Source organism: Schistocerca americana, chromosome 3, assembly GCF_021461395.2.
Source record: "Schistocerca americana isolate TAMUIC-IGC-003095 chromosome 3, iqSchAmer2.1, whole genome shotgun sequence".
Classification (NCBI taxonomy): domain Eukaryota; kingdom Metazoa; phylum Arthropoda; class Insecta; order Orthoptera; family Acrididae; genus Schistocerca; species Schistocerca americana.
In genome coordinates, this window is record NC_060121.1 from 847,018,530 (window position 1) to 847,037,844 (window position 19,315).

Sequence of the window (19,315 nt, forward strand, 5' to 3'; positions counted from 1 at the left end):
GTCCGCTGTGCCGTGCGTGTGATCATTGCTTGTACAGCCCTCTCGCAGTGTCCGGAGCAAGTATGGTGGGTCTGACACACTGGTGACAATGTGTTCTTTTTTCCATTTCCAGGAGTGTATATACACACAAAATTCTAGCTTTCGCAACCAATGGTTGCTTCGTCAGGAAAGAAGGAAGGAGAAGAAAAGACGAAAGGATGTGGGTTTTAAGGGAGAGGGTAAGGAGTCATTCCAATCCCGGGAGCGGAAAGACTTACCTTAGGGGGAAAAAAGGACAGGTATACACTCGCACGCACACACATACCCATCCGCACATACACAGACACAAGCAGACATTTATATATATATACATCCCCCCATGAACCATGGACCTTGCCGTTGGTGGGGAGGCTTGCGTGCCTCAGCGATACAGATGGCCGTACCATAGGTGTAACCACAACAGAGGGGTATCTGTTGAGATGACAGACAAACATGTTGTTCCTGAAGAGGGGCAGCAGCCTTTTCAGTAGTTGCAGGGGCAACAGTCTGGATGATCGACTGATCTGGCCTTGTAACATTAACCAAAACGGCCTTGCTGTGCTGCTACTGCGAACGGCTGAAAGCAAGGGGAAACTACAGCCATAACTTTTCCTGAGGACATGCAGCTTTACTGTTTGATTAAATTATGATGGCGTCCTCTTGGGTAAAATATTCCGGACGTAAAATAGTCCCCCATTCGGATCTCCGGGTGGGGACTACTCAAGAGGACGTCGTTATCAGGAGAAAGAAAACTGGCGTTCTACGGATCGGAGCGTGGAATGTCAGATCACTTAATCGGGCAGGTAGGTTAGAAAATTTAAAAAGGGAAATGGATAGCTTAAAGTTAGATATAGTGGGAATTAGTGAAGTTCGGTGGCAGGAGGAACAAGACTTTTGGTCAGGTGATTACAGGGTTATAAATACAAAATCAAATAGGGGTAATGCAGGAGTAGGTTTAATAAAGAATTAAAAAAATAGGAGTGCAGGTTAGCTACTACAAACAGCATAGTGAACGCATTATTGTGGCCAAGATAGACACGAAGCCCATGCCTACTACAGTAGTAAAAGTTTATATGCCAACTAGCTCTGCAGATGATGAAGAAATAGATGAAATGTATGATAAGATAAAAGAAATTATTCAGGTAGTGAAGGGAGACGAAAATTTAATAGTCATGGGTGACTGGAATTCGTCAGTAGGAAAAGGGAGAAAAGGAAACATAGTAGGTGAATATGGATTGGGGGAAAGAAATGAAAGACGAAGCCGTCTGGTAGAATTTAGCACAGAGCATAACTTAATCATACCTAACACTTGGTTCAAGAATCATAAAAGAAGGTTGTATACCTGGAAGAATCCTGGAGATACTAAAAGGTATCAGATAGATTATATAATGGTAAGACAGAGATTTAGGAACCAGGTTTTAAATTGTAAGACATTTCCAAGGGCAGATGTGGATTCTGACCACAATCTATTGGTTATGAACTGCAGATTGAAACTGAAGAAGCTGCAAAAAGGTGGGAATTTAAGGAGATGGGACCTGGATAAACTGAAAGAACCAGAGGTTGTAGAGAGTTTCAGGGAGAGCATAAGGGAACAATTGACAGGAATGGGGGAAAGAAATACAGTAGAAGAAGAATGGGTAGCTCTGAGGGATGAAGTAGTGAAGGCAGCAGACGATCAAGTAGGTAAAAAGACGAGGGCTAGTAGAAATTCTTGGGTAACAGAAGAAATATTGAATTTAATTGATGAAAGGAGAAAATATAAAAACACAGTAAATGAAGCAGGCAAAAAGGAATACAAATGTCTCAAAAATGAGATCGACAGGAAGTGCAAAATGGCTAAACAGGGATGGCTAGAGGACAAATGTAAGGATGTAGAGGCTTGTCTCACTAGGGGTAAGATAGATACTGCCTACAGGAAAATTAAAGAGACCTTTGGAGAGAAGAGAACCACTTGTATGAATATCAAGAGCTCAGATGGCAACCCAGTTCTAAGCAAAGAAGGGAAGGCAGAAAGGTGGAAGGAGTATATAGAGGGTTTATACAACGGCGATGTACTTGAGGACAATATTATGGAAATGGAAGAGGATGTGGATGAAGACGAAATGGAAGATAAGATACTGCGTGAAGAGTTTGACAGAGCACTGGAAGACCTGAGTCGAAACAAGGCCCTGGGAGTAGACAACATTCCATTAGAACTACTGATGGCCTTGGGAGAGCCAGTCATGACAAAACTCTACCATCTGGTGAGCAAGATGTATGAGACAGGCGAAATACCCTCAGACTTCAAGAAGAATATAATAATTCCAATCCCAAAGAAAGCAGGTGTTGACAGATGTGAAAATCACCGAACTATCAGTTTAATAAGTCACAGATGCAAAATACTAACGCGAATTCTTTACAGACGAATGGAAAAACTGGTAGAAGCCGACCTCGGGGAAGATCAGTTTGGATTCCGTAGAAATGTTGGAACACGTGAGGCAATACTAACCTTACGACTTATCTTAGAAGAAAGATTAAGAAAAGGCAAACCTACATTTCTAGCATTTGTAGACTTAGAGAAAGCTTTTGACAATGTTAACTGGAATACTCTCTTTCAAATTCTGAAGGTCGCAGGGGTAAAATACAGGGAGCGAAAGGCTATTTACAATTTGTACAGAAATCAGATGGCAGTTATAAGAGTCGAGGGGCATGAAAGGAAAGCAGTGGTTGGGAAAGGAGTGAGACAGGGTTGTAGCCTCTCCCCAATGTTATTCAATCTGTATATTGGGCAAGCAGTAAAGGAAACAAAAGAAAAATTCGGAGTAGGTATTAAAATTCATGGAGAAGAAGTAAAAACTTTGAGGTTCGCCGATGACATTGTTATTCTGTCAGAGACAGCAAAGGACTTGGAAGAGCAGTTGAACGGAATGGACAGTGTCTTGAAAGAAGGATATAAGATGAACATCAACAAAAGCAAAACGAGGATAATGGAATGTAGTCAAATTACATCGGGTGATGCTGAGGGGATTAGATTAGGAAATGAGACACTTAAAGTAGTAAAGGAGTTTTGCTATTTAGGGAGTAAAATAACTGATGATGGTTGAAGTAGAGAGTATATAAAATGTAGACTGGCAATGGCAAGGTAAGCGTTTCTGAAGAAGAGAAATTTGTTAACATCGAGTATAGATTTAAGTGTCAGGAAGTCGTTTCTGAAAGTATTTGTATGGAGTGTAGCCATGTATGGAAGTGAAACATGGACGATAACTAGTTTGGACAAGAAGAGAATAGAAGCTTTCGAAATGTGGTGCTACAGAAGAATGCTGAAGATAAGGTGGGTAGATCACGTAACTAATGAGGAGGTATTGAATAGGATTGGGGAGAAGAGAAGTTTGTGGCACAACTTGGCTAGAAGAAGGGACGGTTGGTAGGACACGTTTTGAGGCATCAAGGGATCACAAATTTAGCATTGGAGGGCAGCGTGGAGGGTAAAAATCGTAGAGGGAGACCAAGAGATGAATACACTAAGCAGATTCAGAAGGATGTAGGTTGCAGTAGGTACTGGGAGATGAAGAAGCTTGCACAGGATAGAGTAGCATGGAGAGCTGCATCAAACCAGTCTCAGGACTGAAGACCACAACAACAACAACATATATTAAACAGTGGCACCCACAGATGACAGTGGTCATAAGTGTGTGTGAGTTTTGCTTGAGTAAATGTGACAGAGTTTTTTCTTGTCCACATCTAATGAAGGACTTAGTCCAATAGCTGAATAATATCCAGCAATCTTTCATCATACCTTTTGTCACTCAATGCCTCCTCTATGCCCTGAGTTACAACCTAATTTTTCCACTTTGTTGTCATTCAATTCAAGATTTTCTATTGCTTTGATTAGTAGTATTCTGCAGATAGAAAGACTTCTGAGTCATGAGTGTCATTAGCAACATGCTTCAATTCCATATTGAAAATGACCTGGAAATAATATCTTTAAAAAAATACAAACTTTTGACAGCTGTCTACACAACATCTAAGACTACAACAGCTGAGAGAAGCAGCTGGACTCTGGAGAGGTCCAACTATTTAAGCAGCACAATGTCATAGTTAGTTTGAGTCAATTACTAACGTTCTCCATACAAAAGGAAATGATGCAGAAATTATCTAATTTCATTGGAAAGTTATTGACATGTATGCTTCAAAAATTCAAATTTCAAAAGACAAAAAAACAGTTGTGGTACAGTTGATTTATAGTTAAAGATCCAAAAGAAGGTGTAGATCACTTGAAATGAAAGTACACCATACACAGTACAGATTTGTAATGGTCCATAGGATTCATAAGGTAGTGTAAAAACAGTGTCCACTAAAATAACACATTTGTCCTTATACATGTTCAAGCAGGATAAATAGTAGAATTTGAGTCATATAATACATTGTAGCTATTGTGCATGTGTATAATAAATACGCGTGCACTGCATTGAGGAATGACCGACATTTGTAACTAAGAATTCACAGCTACGGGCATTCACTGTCAAGGTGTATCTGAAAAATAATGAGTCTCCCATTATATTTCTGTGACTCTTTTGTTGCCATTTCGAGTTGAAGCATATGATAAAGTCCTGGATGACTGGACGGTGCAACGATTCATGACTATTGCATCTTGTGCAAAGAAGTCCAGGGTGACAAAGATCACAGCAGACTGTAGAGCAAGTGGAGGAGTCATGTCAGGCACTTATCTCAAGTTCTCACCATTCTACTGACAGACATGACTTGGTTCTATGTCAGATTGGTCCCTGTAGTGTATCATCTGTGATAACCTGCACTTCCACCCACATGAATTGCAAGATGTACAGAAATTAAATGAGCAAGATGAAGTTACCAATGAAGCTTCACCTTGCAGTTCCTGGAACTTGCAGCAGCTGACCTGCACACACAAGACAACATACCAATGTTGGATAAAGCCAATTTGCATCTAAACAGTCATGCAAATAAACAGAACTGGGTGCCACATAACCAAGGTCATCCCCTTCATCTGTGGTAGAAATACCTGTAATGTGAACATGCGACTGCACAGTGTGGCATGGCTTCATTTGGCACCATCAGTCCATATTTTTTTGAGAATTTGGCCACACAATAACAGTTACTAGCGATCACTATGTGCAAGTGGAAAATGGTTTTGTCCTTCCAAGGTTCAATGATATATGGTTACAACAGTCCATAATTTTCCAGGTTGATTTGTTTCCAGGCCTGGAGTTCATTGGCCAGCACAATCACCTGATATAACTACCCAATGTCTTGTGGGCATACTTGAACGGTCAAGCGTATGCTACACATCCTCATACCACGGCTGAAATCAAGGAAAGGCTGCATACAGCTGTGGAGGAGATCCCACTGAACATGCCAAATCAGGTGATGGAAGCTTCTGTTTGCTGCTGGGAGGAATGCACGGAACGTGATGGCAACCATTTGTATTGTGTCACATTCAAAATCAAGCAGAGGACATATATGATACACAATATCATATATTTTTCTTTGTTTTTAGTGTCTATCTCAATCAATTTTGTAATTTGTTTCAAAGGTCTGTCTTTTTAATATCCTAATATTCATTCTGCTGGACCCTGTATCAAGATACTATACAGTAAAAGAATAACTTTCTGCACAAAATCATCAAAAAATTAAGCCAGAATACATACATAATTAATTGATAAATGGTTTTCTTTGTCCATTTGCAAGGAGAACAATAAACATGTACCTGTCAGCTGCCATCATCTTCAAAACATCTTCAGGAAAGTCAGTCATAATAGATGAACCTTTAATCACATGTTTAAATTGATTCGTGGCAATCTGTAGACAAAATAAGTGCAACAAATTAAAAATGGTTTGCACATTGCAACATGAAAAACTTCAATATAAACTTCATTACTGACCTCCAGTTTATCTCTATATGCTGTCTTCGCTTTTGCCAGTTTAAAAAGAATATTGTTAAGATTGGCCTTCTTGCTTCTTTCTAAATCTAAGCCATTTAAACGACCCTCAAGTAAAAATTTTTGGACTATCCGCTTTTGCTCCTCTGTCTTCGCACAACCACTTAATTTCTGTGGAAGATACGAAACATTTACTGAAGCATTCTTCATTACATAAAAGATGCAAATATAAACTGTGACAGCATCCATGACGACAAGTCCTACAAGCAATGTTAAGGAAGGTAGGAAGATATATTTGCTCAGCAAGGGTGACAGGATACAAATTTCACAATAACTCAGCAGTCACAAATATTCGATGATGAGGACGAAGATGTGGAGAACAAATGGAAAAAATTCAAAGGCATCATTCAATATGCCCAAGACAAGTATGTTCTGAGTAAGTTTTTAAGGGATGGGAAAGATTCACCATGGTTTAATAGCCGTGTTAGAAAAGCGCTACGTAAACAAAGAGCACTTCATCTCAGATTCAAGAAAAGTAAAAACCTAGCTGACAAACAAAAGCTGACAGAAGCGTAAATGAGCTTCAGAAGAGCAATGAGAGAAATGCTCAATGATTTCGAAAGCAAGCCGTTGTTAACCGACCTGAGTAAAAACCCTAAGAAATTTTGATCGTATGTAAAATCAGTAAGTGGGTCAAAATCATCTATTCATTCTCTCAGCAACCACACCAGCACCGAAATGGAAGATAACAGAGAAAAGGCCGAAATACTGAATTCAGTCTTCCGAAGTTGTTTCACCGCGGAAGATCGTAACACTGTCCCTCCTTTCAATCGTTGTGCAAACGGCGAAATAGCAGATACTGAGATAACCAATCGCAAAATTGAAAAGCAGCTACAATCACTTAGTAGTGGAAAGATTATGTGAAAGAACTTGCTCCCCTTCTAGCAGTAATTTATCATAGATCGCTTCAGCAACAAAAAGTACCTAATGACTGGAAAAAAGCGCAGGTCACGCCCATTTTTAAGAAAGGCCATAAGACAGGCCTATATTGTTGACGTCAATCTGTTGTAGAATTATGGAACATGTTTTACGCTCAAGAATTATCTTGGAAAATAAACAGTTCGTCTATAAAAATCAACATGGATTCCGCAAACAGAAATTCTGCAAAACTCAGCTCGCTCTGTTCCTCCATGAGATCCACAGCGCAGTGGACAATGGCGCTCAGGTTGATGCTGTGTTCCTTGAATTCAGAAAGGCATTTGACACCATACCGCATTGCTATTTAATGAAAAAAATACGAGCTTACAGAGTATCGGAGCAGACCTGCCATTGGATTCAAGACTTTCTTGCAGATAGAGCTCAACACATCGCTCTTAACGGAACTAAATCGACAGATGTAAAGGTAATATCCTGAGTACCACAGGGAAGTGTGAGAGGACTCTTGCTGTTCACAATATATATAAATGATCTAGTAGAAAGCATTGGATGCTCTTTAAGGCTATTTGCAGATGATGCAGTTGTTTATACCAAAGTAAAATGCCAGAAGATAGTAAGAATTTGCAGAATGACCTGCAGAGAATTGATGAATGGTGCAGACTCTGGCAGCTGACCCTGAATGTAAATAAATGTAACATATTGTGCAAACATAGGAAAAGAAATCCACTACTGTACTGCTACACTGTTGATGACAAACAGCTGGAGACAGCGTCTGCCATAAAATACCTATGCATAACTATCCACTGCAACCTTAAGTAAAATGACCATATAAATCAGATAGTGGGAAAAGCAGACACCAGACTCAGATTCATTGGAAGAATCTTAAGGAAATTTAAATCACCCATAAAAGCATTGGCTTATAAGGCACTTGTTCGTCTGATTCTTGAATATTGTTCATCTATCTGGGATTCCTATCAAGTAGGACTGATAGAGAAGATCCAACAAAGAGCGGCACGTTTCGTCACGGGATCATTTACCTGGTGAGAGAGTGTTATGGAGATGCTAAACAAACTCCACTGGCAGGTGTTACAAAAGAAATATTGTGCATCACGGAGAGATTTGCTACTGAAATTTCTGGACAGCGCTTTTCAGGAGGAGTCAAACATATTACTTCCCCCCCACATACATCTCATGTATTGATCACGAGTAGAAAATTCAGGAAATTAAAGCCAATACAGAGGTTTACCAACAATCATTCTTCCCATGCACTATCCGCGAGTGGAACAGGGTTGGAGGTATCAGATAGTGGTACAGAAAGTACCCTCCGCCACACACCATTAGGTGGCTTGTGCAGTGCAATATAATATGCATAAAGTTCACACCTTAATAAGAATAATTATTATTCTCATGACACCATGTTCATACCTACATCAGCTCCCAAGCAAACTGCCTCCTTTCAATTTAACCTACATCTTGCACTTTGCTATAGACCACACTATCACCGCAACATACACTCTAGAAGATTATATGAAAATTAAAATAAATATTGTCAGTGTTCTGTTTTATATTCACTTGTACCACATGACACAGCACCATTATGTCAGGGGTCAAAACTAAGAGGCAGCATTGGTAAGTTCAATCCTCCTAGCAAACACACTCATGTAAGATAGTAGCTTTTGTACCCCACAACAAGCAGACAATAATGGATGGTGTAGCTGTTCATATTGATACTGAAAAACACTGTAGTGGTGACAGAGCTGTTGCAGTGTGGTTCAATCATCTGCTGTTACAAGAAATTGTGGGCAAGGCAAGAATAGAAGATGTCAGTGATTAGTCAGTCATCAATCTGAAGTTTGGTTTTGACAGCACAATGCTTTATTATAATGATCCTGTTCCAAGAGTTGTATTCTTGTCTTCCTTTGAGCTGAGAACTGACTTTTTCATCCAGTCATTAATGAGACTTATCATTTAACAATGAATTCGAAGCAGTGTGCATTTGACCAATGTCGCATTTGCAAATCATGGCCAGAGGCAAGTCATGTCAAGCAGCAGAAAGAAAAAACAGCACTAAAAGGTGATCAAATTAAAATCTAATACTCGGCACGTGAGCCATTAAGCCACATCACATTAAGAATTTTCAAGAAATATGCAAACAGCACAAGACAATATCAAAAGATAAAAAAAGAAATTGAAATATAGGTTAATCTCCAAATTATGATGGTTAACAAACAATGCAAGCTTTAAAAGGATACATTAATGCCCATTCACATAATATTCTCTATACTTTCATAGATTCGGTCTATTTTTCTAGGTTAGCTGGGCACTGGAGAAATCTAATTCTATTTGCTTCTCCAGTAATACTTCTTACAAATGTGTACTGCAAAATGGTTTTAGAAGATGACAGACTAGAAACGTTGTCTGACATGCCACACCACTAGAAGACATCCCCCACCAATTCCAACAGGAGCTCACCGGGAAGTCTTCTAAGCTTTTACATACAGTGCCTGAACAGTTACCTTTTGCCTTGAGAAAATATAGGTTTCATACTTCATGGACAACTGAAGAATCACATTATTAATACACATTAAATAGATGTCACTTACAGTCCCTATAGCGTGCATTTTAAATCTAAGCTACATACCATACAAAACAATGGAAAATCGAGGATGGAATGTAACAATATTATGAAAAAGAAATTTCCTACTCACCATATAGCGGAGATGCTGAGTCGCAGATAGCCACGATAAAAAGAATGTCACAAATATAGCTTTCAGCCAGTAAGCCTTCGTCAAAATTAGACGACAGAGACATACATACACACACACATGCAAACGCAACTCACACACACATGACTGCAGTCTCAGCCAACTGAGGAGGACCAGGTGAAACAAATGGGGAAGTTGTTGAAGTCCTGGAGGAATGTGGATAGGGTGTCCTCACCCTCGATCCAGATTGCAAAGATGTCAATAATGAATCTGAAACAGGTGAGGGGTTTGGGATTCTGGGTTTTTAGGACGGATTCCTCTAGATGGCCCATGAATAGATTGGCACATGATGGTGCCATGCTGGTGCCCATAAAAGTACCCTAGTTCAGATTCACTGATGACATTTTTGTTATCTGGATTGAGGGTGAGGACACCCTGTCCACATTCCTCCAGAATCTCACAACTTCTCCCCCATTTGCTTCACCTGGTCCTACTCAACCCAACAAGGCACCTTCCTAGATGTTGACCTCCACCACAAAGATAGCAATATCAGTACCTCTGCCCATTTCAAACCTACTAACCACCAGCAATATCTCCACTTTCACAGCTGTCACCTGTTCCATACCAAGAAGTCCCTTCCATAGAGCCTAGCCATCCATGGTCATCGCATCTGCAGTGACGACCAGTCCCTCTCGGAATATACCAAGGGTGTCACTGAAGCCTTCACAAACCGTAATTATCCTCCAAACCTTGTACAAAAACAAATCTCCCGTGCCTATCTTTCCACCCTCCCAACACCTCACGAAGTGCACTGTCCGGCAACAGAGAACCATTCCCCTCATAATAGTACCACCCAGAACTGGAGCAACTGAATTACATTATCTGCCAGTCTATCCACATGAATGGCCACCAACAAACTGTGTCCAAGAAACATGTGGACCACCTGGTTGCTGAGCACGCTGCAAACATGACATCATTTCAATGACTGCTTCACAGCCTGTGCCATATGGATCCTTCCCACCAACATCAGATTTTCTGAATTGTGCAGGTGGCAACTTTCCCTGCAATATATCCTACATTCTGTAATCCTCCTGGCCTCAACCTTCTCTGTTCCCATTTCAGGACTACACAGCCCTCACTCCACCATCGCACCCAGTCTTTTTACTTCTCCCATTTGCCGCTATCGCCCCCTCCCACCCTCCTCCCAACCACTCTGCAGCCCTCCGTCTAACCTCCCGACTGCACGTAGTTACGCTACCCTCTTTCCACCTCGTCCCTGCACGCTCTCCGACAGCATGCCACTGTCCACCATCACCACCCTACTATCCTTCCCCCCGCCCGCACCAGCCTTCTCCTTACTCCCATCCAGCCACCACTACCATCATGCACTGGTGCTGCTTCTCACAGTTGGCCTCAGTTGCTTGAGACTGCAGTCATGTGTGTGTGAGTTGCATTTGGTGTGTGTGTATGTGTGTTTCTGCCATCTAATTTTGATGAAGGCCTTACGGCCGAAAGCTATATTTGTGACAGTCTTTATCGTGCCTATTTGCGGGTAAGTATCTCCGCTATATGGTGAGTAGCAAGTTTCCTTTTCATAATATTGCTATGTACAATATAATATCTATTTGTTGTTGTATGTGACAGCAGTGATACCCTTATTTTACATATCATATAATATTTGAATTAAAATTAAGAAATTAAGTAAAACAAGCAGAAATGATGCTTATTAAATTCTGCTTCTACCTTGAAAGTAGAATAGATAGGTTCACTGGTATACTTTAATGAACGAACATGTTTGGCTCGTTCATGAATACCCATGTAAGCTTTGCGAGGTACCACTTTTGTATTTGCTATGTGAAGAGTCTTAATAGTGCCCCAAGTTGCATCAAGAGGTGCACCAATTTTTTCTATAGGAGCCAGAACATCTTCAAATATGTCTGTTGTAGAAGTTTCAGTTGCTGCAAAATAAAAACAATTTTCAGTTCCACAAACATGATCTCACTTTAACTTCAAATCAGTTTTAAAACCATACTGATGTGTTTACAACTGTTTTGTGCAAGATACGAAAACAAATCAGATATATTATTGTATTATAGTATGGTAAATTTTCATGGAGGTTCAGTAATAATGAAAAGTTCATACATATTCTCCACAATTTATGTCTCGTGTACGACATGGAAGTCCTTACCTCAATGTCATGTTTACTGTTTCCCCACAATTAATGCTCTTTTTCTTTCTGTATTTTGTGATGCCTTATGCCTCACTCACTCCACTGGATTTATGCCCATCTTTCAGCATTATTAATACTTTTTTTTTCATTTCAATTAACATTCTACAATAAATGCAAAAAAAATTATGTTGTTGTTTTCCAAATGAACAATTTGGGGTCTTAGAGTCAAAATGATATATCCACAAAAAGTGTGTTTTGAGATGAAGGCAAAAGAAATTATGGAACCATAGAAACACTGTCACTGCTACCACCAAATTCACATTTCTGATAATTGCTTTTGCTCTCTCTGTCTATCGTAATCTCTCTGACATAACAATTTTATACATACATATGCTTTCACCTGTATGTTTTCCTAACTACAACTTGTTCTTGATACCACCTGTTGTTTTACCATTTGCACAAGTTCCATTACAGTTATTTATCAGAGAGAGCAAATATGGTTATGAAATCTCTGAAATTATCTGAATTGTTCAGCATAATTATAATCCCTGCTAATGGAAAGCAAAGTAGTTTTTTTATGTAACTCTATAACAACAGAAATTTTAGCCATAAACTTTTTTGTGGATCAACAAACAGTCTGAACTCTGAAACAAAGTTTTTTGTTTGTGAATTAGCAAGACTGATTTTAGTTTAACATTTCACGAACATCACAGTTACTGAAGATCAAGCTTTCAGCCATGCTGTTCTTTACAAAATCCTTTTCCGCATTCACATGATGTGCTTCTGGAAAGCCAAAGGGGAAGTCTAAATCACAATGGGCATACGGAGATTTTAAAACCCTTCCTCCCTGTTACGAGGCCCCTGTCTTAGTCTGCACCACATAGGCTAATATGAGAGCAATATAAGCAGTATGCTACACTGGACAGCTGTCATAATCCCCATTCACTGTTACCAAGAAGGATAATATATGGTAATTTTTAATCTCAACAATATTTCAAAGGCACTGCTTAAACTGCAATCGTCTATATCAAAAGCAAGCCACTGTCGGGATATTTCATACATTTTTTACAATAGTTAGACAAGTCACCCACAAAAAATTAAAAACTTCAGTTCATCATTAGACTGCTGCACTGCAACAGCATACATCATTATAGTCGTATTTTGCACTATTTTGTGAAAACACATGATGCTGGCAGAAAAAAATTAAGTGTCTAAAAATATATTCAGATCATTATTTACCTTTAATTAAATGACCTCATGATGTTAAGTAAAGTCTTCTATAAGTTTTCACAGTGCATCTCCAGAATGTAGAGCATAATAAGGCATGTAAAATATGCATTAATGGAAACTTTACACATTAAAAGTAATTTTTGCATGTTTTACATTACTGCCACTATGTTTTAACTCATTAGATTTTTTTAGTTGTTTACCACTCTTTACACAGTTTCCCACCTTACAAGCCTCTCAATCCTTGCATAAGCCTTCTCACAAATTTCTTCATTGCATATCCTCCCTCCTGCACATGATTTTTCCACTGCTGCACAGGATCATCTTCTTTTTTTCTTGTATAGAGGTTACCAACATGGTACTTTTCTCTGTCACTGTTCATCACTTAGTCTCATCATATGTCCGCACAATTTTAAACACTGCTTTTCCACCTCTTCAATGATGTATGAAGGAGTTTTCATTCATTTCCCGATTTCTTTATTTGGGATCTTCTACTGTCTTGAAACCCTTACTTCTCAAACCATTCATTTACATAGCTTCCACCTTGTTTTGTCTTTTCCCGGGACTCTGTGCGAACAAACACTTTGTATTACTAATTCACATAACCTTTTTTTTTCTTTTTTGTAATTTTATCTGACCAAAGGACTGCTTGTTTAGCCTGCATTGTCCTCTGCCATATTTTTTGTTTATGCGAATCTGTAACTCCCAGATATTCCTGCTTTTGATATGCCTTAATTTTTTTTAAGGAAAAATTTATTGCTAATCTGGCCTTAATGTACGTCGGCCTTTTAAGTAATTAAACCACAGCCTTTTTTTTTTTTTTTTTTTTTTTTTCCCCAAAAGTTTACAATCACATGATTATTAGTGAAATTTATAAATCTTTCTTCCAATTGCATTTTTGATGAACAATTACTCTTAGTACAGACAGGCTTATTAATAATCTGCCACCATTCATTCCATGGAAACCTTGTTTTGTACCTTTTACCCCCTCCCCCAAATTAAGTTTTATACACCTTAATCAGTTTATTTTACAATTACACATTCCAAGTGCATTCTTTTGGTATCTGGCTTATTTGTTTTCCAGGTGTATATAACAGGTCCATGTTTTACAAATCCTGAAATACGAAGCCTGACTGGAACGTTTTAAGAATGGGCTTGTAATTGTACACTGGTGGTACTTACATGCTACTGTGATACATCTCCTTCAAAATAGTCCCCTTCTAACTGAACACACTGACTCCAACAGTGTTTCCACTTTTGGAAACATTCCTGGAAATTTTTTCCTGAAGTGTGTTAAGGACGCTCTCCATATTTGTCTAGATGTCTTCAATTGAGTCAAATCACTTCCCTTTCAGTGAAAATTTCAGTGTAGGAAGATGGTAGAAGTCCGCAGGGGCCAAATCAGGGGAATATAGCAGTTGTGGAAGCACAAGAACTGTCATTTACTTCGGTCAAAAATTCAACAATGGACAAGGCACGATGAGACGGAGTATTGTCATGGTGCAGCACCCAACTCCTGTCTTTCCACAATGCAGGACTTTTCTTCCGCACCTTTTCATGCTAATGCTCAAGGACACATTTGTGGTATTCCTGGTCAACTGTCTGTCCTCCAGGGGTAAATTCATGCTGCACAATACCGGTAGAATCGAAAAAAATCACCAACATTGTCTTCACCTTCAACCGACTTTGCCATGCTTCTTTCGGTCGTGGTGAACCTGGAGTCTTCCACTGCGAAGACTGCACTTTGGTTCCAAGATCATATCCATATACTCATGAATTGTCACTTGTAATTACCCTATTAAACAAATCTGGGTCATTTTTAGTCTGATTAATCAGTTCCTCCAAGTCGGCATTGTCTCTGGTCACTTGATAACACTTTGGAATGAATTTTGCGGACACTTGACGCATGTTCAGATCTTCAGTTAAAATTGAATGAACTGCATAGAAACTTAAATTAAGTTCATCAGCCATCTCCCTAATTGTAAGTCTATGATCAGAGCACACAAAGTCAGGAACTTTCACACCATTTTCATTCATTTTTGAGGTGGAAGGATGTCAGGACCATGGTTCATCTTCAAATGATTCACGGCCATTTTAAAATCTGTTGAAGCAGACAAAAACATTTGACTGGCTCAAACAATTATCTCCAAAAGCTGTTTTTAATAGTTCGTAAGTCTCAGAAGCTGATTTCCCAGTTTTAAAACAAAATTTCACACAAACTTGTTGCTCTATTTTTACGTCCATTTTCATGCAGACAGAATCCGGCAACAAGCCCTAACAGACCCGCACTCAACCAGCTCCCACAGTAAAATGAATAAAGGAAATGCAGTTTCCTGTCAGAGGGCGTTCAAGGACAGGGCAATGACTCACTTCCCACTCTCCGTGTACCTGCCTGCCAAACCAGTAAACAGTAGCAGATCCGTTCTTAAAACTAAAATCACACCTCATATCTTGATTTTTATTTCTTTCTTTTAGATCTAATGATTATATTGCTACCAGCTACTGTTCATGAAAAGTTTCAATTTCCTCTCATATCACCAATTAAGTTGTTCTTAATTACCCTGATGCAAAACTGCCTGGTCAAGCTGATACCTATTTTGTCCATTTCTGACACTTTGCATGAGGGTCATTCTATGTCAATTCAAACAATTTGAGAAAATGTTCTAGCTGATAGTCTCAGATTTGGCAGAAATGTAGCACACCAATGCTACCAAGTGTGGAACACTCATGCACAAAATTATAAGTTCCCCTGCCAAATAGCTCCAGAATAACTGCTTGTGAAAGAAGGTGGTGTGACCCGCATCTGGCAATCTATCTTCAGACCCAATTTCAGGTCTTAATAACTTTGGAACTATTCTGCACAGTCCACTGAAATTTTTGCAACCCAGTAGCATCCACTTAGAGGACACACACTATGAATCAAAACACCAACAACATATTTCTGAGGGAAAATAAAAAATTCCAAAATGTGATTTAAAAAATGTAATACATTAAAAGGCACATATTGTAGGTGCCCTCTATGCCAAATATAATTTCCTCAAAAATGGTATAAATTTTTTTGTGGTAAGCTTAATGTGGCCTAAACACACACAGAACTCATCTTGCCCATATCAGTCACACAAACAGTTACATGCACATGAAAATACAAAAATTTGAAAAATTACCTGAAAAACATGGATTTTCTAAGTGTAGTAGCACAAAAGGGACAAGTGATACGTGGTAGCACAAAAGGGGCAAGTGATATCCAAGCCAAATTTCAAACACTGCATAAGTAGACCATCATATAATATGTGGCAAAATTTCAACTTGTTATTGCAAGACATATGTGTACAATAAAAGTTGACAGAGATTTATTTGGTTACGTTTCTTTTAACACGATTTAGCAAGTAATAGTGATGATGCAGACAGCTTGTTTCAGATAAAGCTTCAGCAATTGTTGGGAACCATTAGGCAGCAGAAAGTTAGACAATGGTAGTTTTCAGGGACAGAATGAGTCATTGTTAGGCAGGAACAACAAAGGAAACAAGCAATAATTACAGGTTACTCATGTTTTTAAGATTCTAGTTCAGACTGGTCATTAATGTTGTGGAAAGTCAGTATGGAGGCAGAAGAGTGTACTAGTGGTGCTTTTGTTTAAACAAGTTGCAGTATTGGTAGAGCACAAGCATCTGAATGTCATAAAACAACATATGGAACAAAATGTGGCATTTGCTTTGTACTGTTTGATCTGGATGAATCAGACCGAGGTTTGTTGCTATGGAGATCTGGGATAGACCCTGTGGGCACAAGAAGTACAGTTCCAGGAAACTTTAGTGTTTGTTATCATCATATGAAAGTGTTTCTGCATAAGTATTCTTTCCTACAAAGAAGTTGTTTTGATCCATTTTGGATTCATAAGAAGACAGTGAAGTGTAGCTTCAGTGAAATTGATATAAAATCAGAATTGAAAGTGAATCAGTGCATGGGACTTAACATGAAACCGGACAAAAGTTATGTACCAGGTGTGTTACATTGCTAAAAAATGAAGAATATTCTGATAATTTACATGACAGTGATGAAGAGTATCAGCCACCTACAACCACAGCGGATGAGCAATTAAATACTTCAGTGACTGCTCTTGGTTGGTCTCTCATGAAGACACACAAAGTTGGGGAAAAGAGACAGGCCCAGCTATGGTAGAAGAAAACTGCAAGAAGCTCAAATGGAATTAAAACAAAAAATAGCTGACACACTAATGGTGGAAGAGGAAGGACTATCTGCTCCAAAGGAACAGAAATCATGCCAGAAATGCTCTGATTTGGACAAAATTGTGCATGATTTGAAAGAAAAATGTGCCATATCCACACGTCAGAAAAAAGTAGCTATTCTTACCCTTGCACCTTCCAGCTGGTCTATTGACCACACTGCAAACGAATTCAATGTTTCTACATATATGGTAAAGCAAGCTAGGAAAATAAAAGCAACCCAAGGAGTGCTCCCACAACTTCAGCAGGCTCAGGGTAAGCAATTGAGTTCAGAAATAAAGGTGCTAGTGTCGGAGTTTTATGAAAATAATGACTACAGCCGAATAATGCTTGGAAAAAAAAGACTGTGTAACGGTGAAAATGGGAAATGTATGTGTACAGATGCAAATAAGACTGTTGCTATGCAACATATCAGAACTATATGTAGAATTCAAGGAAAAGTAGGTACCAAAGTAGGTTCATTATCTTTTTTCAATCTTCGGCCAAAATGGGTTGTGCTTGTAACTGCAAGGGGCACACACAATGTTTGTGTGAGACCCATCAAAATGCTAAGCTAATGTTTGCTGCTATAAAGGATTATGGTATGGATTACAAAGGGGGCAATGAAGCTGCTAGTGTGGGACATCAGTTCCTACCAGTGCATGGTACACAGGTGTGAAATGTTTCCTGGTAAGGCAAATCTCGCAGAACACATGAATAACAATCTGTATGTTGAACTCCTTATGGATGACGATGAACATGTTTCTTATAAACAATGGACACACATGTATTGCACAAGTCTTGAAACAAAGCAAAGTACAGTGGAATATTTTGTTGAAATGCGTGGTCAAAAAATGGACAAACAGACCACACACAGCTTCACAGCAACAGCACAATTGGCTTATCTCCAGTTTTGTAAGGATAATTTGAAACAAGATGAAATTATAGTAATACTAGACTTTTCTGAAAATTATGCATTTATAGTTCAAGATGCCATCCAAGGATATCATTGGGACAACAGTCAAGAAACACTCCAGCCATTTTCGATTTACTACGGAGGTGAATCAGGTTTAGATTAGATTAGATTTACTTTAATTCCAATTGATCCGTAGTGAGGAGGTCCTTCAGGATGTAGAACATGTCAGAAAAACAACACTACATGACAAATATTTACAATTAAAACAAATAAGCTAATGTACCATTCCACAGGCCCCAAGTGGAATGATCGTCATTTTTTAATGAACACTATATGAAAGAGTCATTTTACAAATACTAATGCACTGAATTTAAAATAAAAAAGTTTTTTATTTATTTACAAGGTAATAAACTTGTAATACAACTACTATAATACTTATTTACAATGAACACATTACTGCACTGAAATGGTGCAGAAGTTAGAGTGTACTTATATATATACACAAATCAGTTGGTTTTACTGAGAAATTCATCAATGGAGTAGAAGGAGTTGGCCAGCAATAAATCCTTTAGGCTTCTCTTAAACTGAATTTCATTGGTTGTTAATCTTTTTATGGCTGCTGACAAGTTATTGAAAATGTGTGTTCCTGAATAATGCACACCTTTTTGTACAAGACTAAGTAACTTTAAATCCTTGTGAAGATTATTCTATTTCTAGTATTGATTCCACGAATTGAGCTGTTGGTTTGAAAAAGTGATATATTTTTAATGATAAATTTCATTAAGGAATAAATATATTGGGAAGCAGTAGTTAGTATCCCTAGTTCCCTAAACAGGCTTCTGCAGGATGTTCTTGAGTTCACACCAAATATAACTCTTACTGCACATTTTTGTGCCCATAAAACTTTAGCTTGGCTTGATGAATTACCCCAAAAAATAATCCCATATGACATTATGGAATGAAAGTAAGCATACTATGCCAGCTTTTTCATTTTCATATCCCCTATGTCTGACACAATTCGCATTGAAAATAGAGATTTGTTAAGTCACTTCAGCAGTTCTGTGGTGTGCTCCTCCCAGCTCAATTTATCATCAACCCGTAATCCCAAGAATTTAACACTGTCCACTTCTGCTATCTGTTTGTCATCGTATGTTAGGCATATACTCGTGGGACACCCCTTACAAGTTCTGAACTGCATGTAGTGTGTTTTTTCAAAGTTTAGTGAC

At 38.7% G+C, this 19,315-nt stretch overlaps 1 protein-coding gene across 1 annotated transcript in view; it reads right to left on the reverse strand.

Annotated features, from left to right (window-relative positions):
* LOC124606718 (probable cytosolic oligopeptidase A) overlaps positions 1-19,315 on the reverse strand; it is a 61,549-nt gene that overhangs the window by 34,130 nt on the left and 8,104 nt on the right. The window contains exons 3-5 of the mRNA XM_047138748.1: positions 11,297-11,511; positions 5,916-6,083; positions 5,741-5,832 (exon numbers count right to left, since the gene is read on the reverse strand). Of these exons, the coding sequence (XP_046994704.1) occupies positions 5,741-5,832; positions 5,916-6,083; positions 11,297-11,511 (475 nt within the window). The remainder of the gene's footprint in view (positions 1-5,740; positions 5,833-5,915; positions 6,084-11,296; positions 11,512-19,315) is intronic.